The 10687-nt window shown below is 39.2% G+C and overlaps 1 protein-coding gene across 1 annotated transcript in view; it reads left to right on the plus strand.

Annotated features, from left to right (window-relative positions):
* Nucleotides 1–5166, plus strand: part of LOC138007784 (uncharacterized) — a 25524-nt gene extending 20358 nt beyond the window's left edge. Inside the window, exons 5-7 of the mRNA XM_068854852.1 lie at nucleotides 565–677; nucleotides 1455–1638; nucleotides 3194–5166. Of these exons, the coding sequence (XP_068710953.1) occupies nucleotides 565–677; nucleotides 1455–1638; nucleotides 3194–3252 (356 nt within the window). The 3' untranslated portion in view covers nucleotides 3253–5166. The remainder of the gene's footprint in view (nucleotides 1–564; nucleotides 678–1454; nucleotides 1639–3193) is intronic.
* Nucleotides 5167–10687: the final 5521 nt, after the last annotated feature.

Below are 10687 nucleotides of genomic sequence, written 5' to 3' on the forward strand. Positions count from 1 at the left end.
GCCAAATTTCGTCTTGATATGATTACCCTAACTGTATCTAAGGACAGAATATGTTCATTAGATTGAAAAAAGGACAAACTATTTCGAGCCTCCTTAAACTCGCTATTTGAAGGTAATATGTTTCTTTGAGATGGACCAGGACCAGCTGGGGTAAATGCTCTGGTACCAAGGATCTTGAGGTATTTCGGCGAGGGTAAAATTAGAAGAAGTTCTTTTGGAGCTAACACGTGCTTTTTTTTTCCCCCGTGGTTTCCAGTGTCTAACCTCTAATTAAGGCCTGGCCAAACGCTCGCAACATTTCAACGCAACATCTTGCAACATTGTTGGGCACAACATGTTGCGTACGTTTGGCAATCCTGTTGCGATATGTTGCGTGCGTTTGGACAGTCCATTCAACACATGTCGCAACATCATGCAGCAATGTTGCGTTGAAATGTTGCGAGCGTTTGGCCAGGCCTTAATAGTTGACAGATAAGAACCAATCCAAATTCGTGCACTATTGAGTTTATTATATAAAGAAAGATGGTTTCAGTAATTTTGCTACAATTTTACTTTTGGCTCCAGATTATTTCACTGCCGAAGACATTAAAATGATGGACACTATATACAAGACGGTTCTAATGACAGAGAAGAACCGAGAGCAACGAAAAGCGCGGGTCAGAAAATACCTGGGATGGGTGAGTCAAGAAACAAAAATGTTAACTTGCCAGTAGATCTGAAGGATATAGGCTTGGGGATTGGGGAATACCTCCCTTGATTGATTCACACATCTGTGCAAGACGGGGAAGGAGGTAGAACAGCAACCTCGTTTCCAGAAGAGAGACCCTGGGAACGAGGTAGATAAACTAGATCAGGAATCAGCATAACAACACAAGACGGTGAATAGCTTCAGGGCAGTGACAAAGGTATTGAGAAAGAGAACGGTATCATCGCTCTGTTGGCTTTTGATTGGTTTTAAGAAATATTCCAGCTGTTCTTTGACCAATACTGGCAAGCGCGGGGAAAACAACTCGGAGCAAGTCAAAATGATTACATGTACATAGAATGCCAAAGGCAAAGAACGTCTACAATTTGCTCGCGATTTCGCTAAATTCGGACAAGTGTATGGTAACTCGCCACGCAATTAGTTAATCCCGATTTGAAGGAGTTTGTACTGGGATGGGTGACCGGGTAGAACACATAGTTTTTTGATTTTCTTTTTTGATAGTAATCCGGTAATTTAAAAAACCTGGCCGTTTATGTCTTTTAAATCGCAGCATATTTTTTAAACTACACACGCGTTAACGGTCGGCATCCCCTGTGAACGCCATTGATTCTTTTGCTTTCGATTGGTTAACGATGTAAAAGCACACTAGCTATTTTGGCAAATCACTAGAGAGGCAAAGTAAAACCAGTGCAATAGCAAACTTGCGAAAATCAAGTGATAACGCGCTCACAATGTCATCTCTTCACAGTTTGAAAGAATGTTGACCACTGATGAGACGAAAATTTTACTTCCTGTGCCGTTGACCAGTGGCGACTGCAAATTTCTGCAAAGCATGTACATTACAGCAAGTACGAGTCAGCGTATACTTGATTTTACAGGAGTAACGAGAGAAGACATTCAGAGCTGTGGAATTATTTTCAAATTGCTTGATGGTAAGTAAGGGCATGACATATCTGTTGTTTAAAAGAAATGAAGAATCATGCAGCGTTCGCCGGGATTATTACTGACTGGGTCATAGGTCGACTTGAATTCATAGTAAAAAAAAGAACGATTTAATTTCATCTTGCCTACAATATTGTGCTAAACTGCTGGACTGGACGAAAAATACAGAAACCTCACGCTCTTGATCCTACTGCGCATGCACAAGAAATTGTGTCACAAGGACAATAAACTAAGCATCAATTTTAATTATACTTGCTCTTACATTAGTGAATTCTGAGGATAAATTGCCATAGAAATTGATTTAAAAGCTGTATTTTGCCCTTGGCACCAACTGGAAAATTAGTGACTTTCCGTTTCGAAATCTTGGTTGTTTGCCACCTTAAAAGCACTGTAAAGCTCGAACAGGCCGGGTCGAAGAATACCTTCGAAGCCACAATTTGAGTTTCTGATTGGCGGAAATTACAATGCCTCACCTCACGCGTCCAGCCGTGATCTAAGGAGTGAGCGCTGGCTCATTTCCCGAAACAGCGGCTGGTAATCGAGCCAAGAAGCAATGAAGTTTGGATCAGTAGTTCTCTTCAAGGTCTTAACTCAGGGGCACCCAACGACCAATTTGTTGTAAAATGTATTTTATACCCCAGTTAATGAAAAAGAATGTTATTAAGGCACTTTCTGGTGTTTTTCAGTGTTGCTGGGAAAACATTATCTGTTCCTTTTTCCCAGAAAGACACACAAGAAATTTCTCAGCCAGCTAGATAAAATTGGTTGGTTTCCCAGCCAGCTGATCAAATTTGTTTTCCAGCCAGGAATTCTGCGTGCTTTCAAATCCCTCGATCCAAAACGACCGAACAAAAGCGACAAAACCGGGACAAAACAGGTTTTTTTCCGCAAGCGCAATCACTCTGACCAGCCGTCGTATCTTTGTGACTACTCTCTGGGAGAGGGAAACCTCTATCAATAACAAAATTTCCCAGCCAGCTCATCGAAACACCTGTATTTTTGCCAGCCAGCAACATTCCTCTGGGGAACAGATAATGTGAGGAACAGATTCGTTGGGTGCCCCTGTTAACTCAGTTCCTCTCAAAGGCCACTGCGAAAACACGACATATGCAGCTAAACTCTTTATTATCCCTTACGCAAGAAAAAGGCATGAGTTCAATTTGAAATTAATTAATGTAAAGAACCATAAAAGGCTTAGAACAGTTTACTGCGAGATACTTTGCCTTGGAGGCTGTAATAAAAAATACTCTTTCTGCCACGCGCTGTTCAAGTAATTTTGTATTAATGTTGCACTTATGGATTAAAGTACGATCACATTTCAACAAGACTGGAATGAGCAAAAAACTAAATCTCTTGACAACCGCCCTTCTGCAAGGCGATCACACGTTCTATCCCAGGGAGACAGGTAACTGTTTCATCGATTCTGGAACTACCCTCAGGCTAAGTAACTTTTGCTAGTTCCCTCCTTAGTCTGATAGCTGATATGCGAGAGATAAATACCCCAAAGGTTTATGAAATTAACACAGTTTGAAATTTACTCCTCAGATCTGCCTGACGAGGATTGGACAGAGCTCGAGATGACACTTGACGCCGCTGAGGACTAAAAGCATTACTATTTACGTTTATCGCCCTATGTAAAGGAATCCAGGTTCTAAATCCCGAGTCGTGGATTCCGGATTCCAACTCACGGGTTCCACCGAAATGGATCCCGGATTCTGGATTCCATACTATGGATTCCGGATTCCACGCTCTGGATTCCAGATTCCAAAGCCTTACATTTGCTGGATTCCGGATTCCTTCACATCGAGCGACGTTTAGCTGTCAATAGGAAGCTTACGCAAGGACAACGACGCCGCCAAGGAGAACGTTGTCTAAAAATACTATTTCGCGTTATTGTAATAATTTCGTTACAACTCCAGGTCGTTCGGAATGGACAGTGCGTATGAAATCTGCAGGAATAAAATTGGCATGAATTGTTTAGATGTTTGGGGAGAAAATGTATTAATGTTTCGTTCGGTTCTCACGTCCTCTACACAACCTGAAAATTGGTCAATTCATGTCGTTGTCAGGACGAGGACGGCGGCAAAGAAATGCACCAAAATGAAAAACGCACTTGCAGGGAGTGCAGAGCTTTTGTTTTGCTAATTAGAGTAATTTTTTTGTTGTGTTCTCGTAGACGTTGTCGTCGTCCTTGCGTAATCTCCCTGGTTGTTCTTCTCGTCAGTTGACATTCGTGTCATCAGCCTTGATCGAGACTAGTTTGCCTTATTAAAAAAGAGATTTTCTTGTCGCTTCTTTTACTGCGTAATTGTGAGAAACAACTTGTTAAAACATCCCCTATTTTCTTCTGAGCACAAGAGTAGTGTAAAATTTGTAATAGAGAGTGTTTAAAATTAAGCAATATTTTTTGTTTTTTGTTTGACAGCTATTGTTGGATTTTTGTTTATTTAAAGTTGGTTTTGAGGATCGAGTTATCCTATGACTTAAACCGATGCAAAGTAAAAGAGAGAACAAACTGCTGCAAAAGGTGTCCGATCCTTATTTCGTAAGATTGCTGATTCAGTATTGTCAGTATTCTGTATTACGAGACCGTGTTGAAGGGGACGAACTATTAACGTGTGGAGGCTTTGGTTCGCGGAGAGAGCGAATTAAACATTGTAACACCCAGCGATTTCAATAGTAAATTAACTTACAAAGCAACATGTTACCATCAATAGTACCAGCAAGTAAAAGATCTTTGTAAACGAGCGCAGTTGTAGCTAATGATATTTCAGCCACATCGTTGGCTTACGCTACTGTGTGTTTTCACTTTTATCTCGGCTTGCATGTGAATACATGCCCATTTTGTATTGTTTAAAGGAGAACTTAAGGCCTAAACTCCAACTGTATTATTTTTTCCTTGATTATGAGGAAGAATGAGGTGTACAAATGAAGTCTTGATGCTTTCTTTTGCTTCTCCCTTGATATGAGCAAGAAAATTGAGTTTGAAGTTGCGTTTTTCCTTCTTTTGGGGCGTGATCATTGTCAGCTCAAACTAATTATCAGCGGAAGAGTGTGACTTCACTGTATATATGAAACTTAAAGGAATATAACAGACCTACAAGGTCTCCCTCTTGTGGGTTTGTGCTTACAGTTTATCGGATGAAGAAAGTTGAAACATCAACCGTATTCGTGGCCAAAGCTTCAAAGAAAGAAATCCTCAATTTTTTGCTTCAGTTCCCCTTTATATGCAATAAAAAATAATCAGTTGTTTTTAAACTCTTGACTATAAGCTAAAACACCTACTAGGCGTAAAAACTAATATTTTCACCGTATCCCTTCCATTTATCATATCTAATAAAGTAATTGTCGGCCAAAGTTAAGTTTAAATGAACGCTGAATAAATCCCTCGCTTTGTTTGTTTTGGGTGTATGCGGTTCTAGTGGAGACCTTTGACAGAATGGATGTGGTTTTTGATGACATCAGAAACGCGGATGAGAATTCATCGCTTAGAAAGCCTGGTTTTTTTTCCCTGTGGAAACAATGTTAACATTGTATATGGTCTATTTACGAACTAAGACGTTTTAAGATAAAGTTTATGAATATTATACTCCTTTGTCTGTTGTAGCTTTGCGGCCCGAAAAAGCCAATGGTGACAGGTGACACTAACGTTCCGCCTATTTTAGAAAGCTGCAGCCCGTTTCGCGAAGGAAAGAATTCCATCTTTATCTTAAAAATGAAAAGCTCTCCAAAATCATTTTGTATGTTGTTTCATTGAAAACATGTAAAAAAAAAACAGTTTTCAAAACTGGTGGATCTCAGATTCACAAGTGGCTTTTCGGGACTTTTGCTGGTCTTTGAACAGATTTACAAAATAGGAAAGAACAACATCATTTCAAAGTTTCATTTCTCGAGACCGCCTTGGTTTGCAGACACAAAAAGATTTATGGCCCTCGTAATACGCCCGAGAGTTTTTGGGCGTCTTTTCAGAGACCTTATATTTCTCTCTGTCTCCAAACCCAGGTCTTTCAGATACACTAAACTTTGCGATTATGTTGTTTCATCTGGTCTTGTAACTCTGTTGAAAGACCAGCTTTCTAAAATGGGCAGATCGTTGCTTCAAAGTTGGATTTTCTGGTCGAAAACCTAACGGGAATTCAGTGTTGATGCAGTGGTGCGAGAGCACCAATGTGTCCCAGTCTCTTGCCGGACTCTGTCACACTTGTGGGTTGCATTTCCTTGTTCTCTGCACTGCAGCGAAGTTATTTTACACCGGTTTCCTCGTCTTATTAAAAGAAAAACATTTGATTTGTATTGATTTGCTGTCTCATCAATAGGCCTTTTTCGATATAATAAAATTCAGCTTGAAAGAGAGGTGTAGAGGACAAAGACAATGGAAAGTGGATGATATGTAATTCATTCCAACGTGTTTCTATTGTTTTTGTCCTCACTATTAGAGATCTTTAGTGCTAGGCTACATTGAGACATAAAACGGAGCCGGGATGGCGCAGTGGTGAGAGCACTCGCCTCCCACCAATGTGACCTGGGTTCAGACTCGGCATCATATGTGGGTTGAGTTTGTTAGTTCTTCACTCTGCTCCGAAATGTTTATCTCCTGGTACTTCGGTTTTCCCCTCTCATCAAAAACCAACCCATTATTTGATATGTGTTGATTTGACTCGATTTTTGTACTGTGTTCCTAGTTAGTCCCTGAGCGCTAAATACACTTGACAGTCAAAGTTCACTGTAATTATATATTGTGATTGTTATAGTTTGCTAAGGGACGGACCATTAGAAAAGTGATGGGGGGGGGGGGGGGGGGGGGGTTTTCAGCTGCTACGAATTTCTTTTTTTCGAGCACTGGTTGTGCAGGAATTTTTTTTCCAGGTGAAACCCCCAGTACGATTTTTTTTTCAGACAAATATTGCTTTTTTTTAACAGTGAAATCTTGATTCATTATCTATGGTTTTGTGATTTATAAATTATTCTACACTCACAACAGATCAAAGGATACAGGCCACTTTTTAATGCAAAATCTTTTCGAAAATGTACACACAGTGAGAGAGGAGGAAGCCACTTGGAGTGGACGGCTTCCCTGTACATTTTTGCAGTCCCTGCCCTCTGGAATTCCTCTTCCACAGCCCATCATAATGATGGCATACTCCATTCACCAACACAGCCCCTCTGTAAAGTTTTAACACTACTACTACATGTAAATATTTATGCTCTTTTTCATTTTACTATAGAATTATTATTCAAGGCGATAACACCCATCCTCTAATTTTTATTGTGGGCACAAAATATTTTATAGAATATTTACAAAGATACCAAATTCTAATATTTATTTATTACAAATTTTATTTTGAGCAAACGTGAGAATGATATATATACATGAGAATCAAAGAGAGACAAAGCTCTTCACCTTGAATCAAGCTATCGGCAACTGATGAGATCCACATGATAGGATCGAAACCGCGGTCTTGCCTGACCAAATAATATGTCAGAGAAGTTCCATCTAGAGTCGGGTTATCTTAATGCCTCGACAAAGAAGCGACCTAAAAACATCGACATCAAATATCAAAAGAGCATCGACGAGAACGAATTAACTCCAGAGGTTCAAGGAGGACAGCTACTGACCATGGCCACAAACCAAAACACGCTGAAGAAGTCAGAAGAACGAGTGAAAGAATTAAAAAAAAAATAACGCCTCCAAAGAGTATAACGATCTGCTAAGAAACGCAGAAAAAAAGGCATACAAAGCCTATAAGAAGCCAGCTACCTCACTGATACAAGGCACAATGTAACAGGCGTTCAAAATCAAAATGAACCCGGGCCCGGGTCAAACATTTAAAACCAGAAGATCACTCGCTTCTACCACCGCAAAAGCGAGACGCCATAAGGTCACATTCACATTACTGCTGAGAAAATCAACACCAAGAAACTAAAAACATTACTTTCGAGACCAACTATTTTCTTGGAAGAAAACGTATCACACAGCAGTATAGAGATTCAAATGTAAAGCCTCATAAGGCAAAAACCATTGCTAAACGAATACTACACGAACTGCCTAAAAGAGGCGTCCATTCAAATATGTACTGATCAAGAGAGCAAAATTACGACGAAGGCAACAGAAACCAGACCACGTACAAGGGAGTCGTGTAGGGCTGTGAACCCTTTTTAACACTTTCAAAGTTTGCCCTTTGATTGACAGTTACGTATTGAAATTCCCAAGTTCGAAGTGAACTTATCAAATTTACAACGAACTTCGCAAATCGCCTGTCAAAAGTCTTGTGAAGTGCACTGTAAATAAAAGTCACAATTGGACCTTCCTTCTGCATGAATTTATTTTCTTTACCTTCTTCTTTGCGTGAATTTTTTTTCTTGGCATTATTTCTTGCATGAATTTTCATTTTTTCTTGCATTCGTGTCCATCTGCGTTTCCTCCAGGCTCGTTCACATTTGTCGGTCTTAGAAAAACAAGTTTGACTTGCTCATTTGTAGTTCAAAATGCTGTTTTACTAATACATCCTTCTAGTACTAATTCTAGTGGAATCCTTATAAAATTTAAGGCGACATTGCTGTCATCATTTTGTTAGCGAACGGGACTTTGGGTATAATACCCAACGAGTTTGCAAAGACGGATGAAACGACGTAACCACGAACACTAACCACGAATGTATTTTCACAAGTAACTGTCAACTGTATTGTCAATAATAAAAATTACTCATGCGCAGTAAGCGCATGAGGTATAAAATGCCCTCCGTTTCTTGTTTTCCGTGTCACATTAGTGCATGCAAATTTATGCTTACATTCATTTACAGAGTGACTGTAACTTCACGTGAGGCGGGGGGTAGGGGATTATTCAAAACAATTAATAGCTGCTGAAAAATGTATTGTTGAGTCATAGAAATTAATAGAAAGACTTGAAAAGAAGCATTAGAATCTTAAAATGTATGTATGCTTGGAATATCAGTCCATTTTGCATGACAAAATAAACAGTGCGTGTTGGAAGAAATCAACCATCCCTCTCATGTTTCAAGCCCTTGAGTAGACTTGCAAGAATTCCACCTCACGAGAATCCCGGGAGAAAATGTTTTGGCGAGCGAAGCGTGATCTTTCGGACGCGAATCTACACTAGACGAAGGACTTTTGAAAGTCTAGCCCTTAAGATGTGTCATTTTGTCTTGGATGTGCATGGTCGCGCCCGAGTCATCGCATCTTGACTGTTCAAACTTTGTGATTGTGGTCGCGGTCCTACGGCCCGGGTCGTACGGATCGAGCTGTTAGAATAAATCTTTTTCGATCGTGGAGCCAAAGGTAAGTTGTTGACATTACAGACAAAATTATATATATTTTTTGTAATTTGTTTTACAAATAAACACTTTGCACGAGAGCGGGGATCGACATAAAGGTCATTCAAAGTGATCTCCATCAACATGCCGGTCATCTCAGCTCCTAATGATCTTTGAGAACCTTAGAGGAGCTTTGAGCGAAACTGAGAATACCTGAGAAAAACTGATCCGACTTTTAGCAATCTGAACTGTTCTTAGAACTACTGTTATTGTCAGTATGGGCATGCGACGAAGTTAAAATGGGGAATTCTTTCAACAATACAGACTAGTCGTTGACAATTGCATTCTCTTTATTTGGTGGCAAAGGAATTTAGAGGATGCTTCAAGGGGAAATTCTGGTTTTCTGTCTTACTTTTGTTTTACTTAGAGTCCATTTATTTGCCAGTATTGAAAAGTTTGGTTCACATTTATGAAATGTAACAAATTATCATCTGTGGCTTTACAAAGATCTATTTGTATCGCTTTTACATTCATGAGTTAATTCGACTCGCAAATGACGTACAAACAACCCAGGTCCAGGAATTGTCGATCCAACTAAAACTATTGCCGCACCATACAGTCAAGGTAATGTTGAAGTATTTGGTACGGCAAATGCAGGCACACAACGTGTGGCAATGTCTTTGTCGGCACTTGTTTAAAATTTCAGGAATCCAATAACCTCTTCAGCTGACTTGGTTCAAATGATATAAAACATTGGGAATAATATGTATTCAGCTTTGTCACAATCATGCAAACAGGGACTCCTATTTTGACAGATTTGCCTGTTATGGTACATAACTTAAGCTCCATTAATCATCAGTTGGCATACAGTGATAGTTATAGTGGTTTGCTAAATAGTGCACTTCCTATAAATTCAGACTTTCCTTATGTTATATCAATGTTAGCTGCCTTTGATTCTTTGCTCATGGATAATTATCATGCATATATTTTAACACTTGAACTTTACACAGTAGCAATATACTGTCTGCCTAATGGGAGGTGTAAAATTTTTTACTCTCATGGCAGAGATTTATTAGGTATGGGACCCATTTGCAACATGTACTTCAATTGAAATAGATTCATTAATGAATTTGGTACAACATTTTCACAATATATGTGCTCAAACATCTGTTACTTATGAGATTAAAATGTGTTAACATTATTAAAATGTAACAGGGGCACCCAACGGGAATATAGTTCAAAACAACTTAAACATAGCATTGTCAAACGTATTTTAGTATTTAAACGGTAGATATAAGCATATTTTTATCCCCTAAAAACGTTTTATCTGTTCGGATTTCCTAGCTGAAAGTCTAGTGATCCGAAAATTATAGGAATTAAAACTTACCTTTCCGAAATTTTCAGCCAGAAAAAAGGCTCCCGAAACTTCTAGCTGACCTTTTTAGGGTAAAAATCCGTTAAAAACGGGCAGTTATACCATTTTTTAGATGTTCGAAAATCCTAGGACAGGCAGGCAAGCAAGAAATTTTACAACAAATGTTCCGAAAATTCTAGATCTCAAACCGTCTTCCGAAGAGATATTTTCCGAAAATTGACGTTGGGTGCCCCTGATGTAAAGCAACAGTGGAAGCAGTGTTCATTCAATATATGTTCGAAACCAAAATTTTAGACCCTAGGAGCACTTAAATGATGTTTATCTTTGTTCTTGCAAAGAATGTTCTGCTGTGTCATTTTATTCTATTTGTTTTTCCACCTCAAAAGTCTGGTA

The sequence above is a fragment of the Montipora foliosa genome, chromosome 6, assembly GCF_036669935.1.
Source record: "Montipora foliosa isolate CH-2021 chromosome 6, ASM3666993v2, whole genome shotgun sequence".
In the NCBI taxonomy this organism is placed as follows: Eukaryota; Metazoa; Cnidaria; class Anthozoa; order Scleractinia; family Acroporidae; genus Montipora; species Montipora foliosa.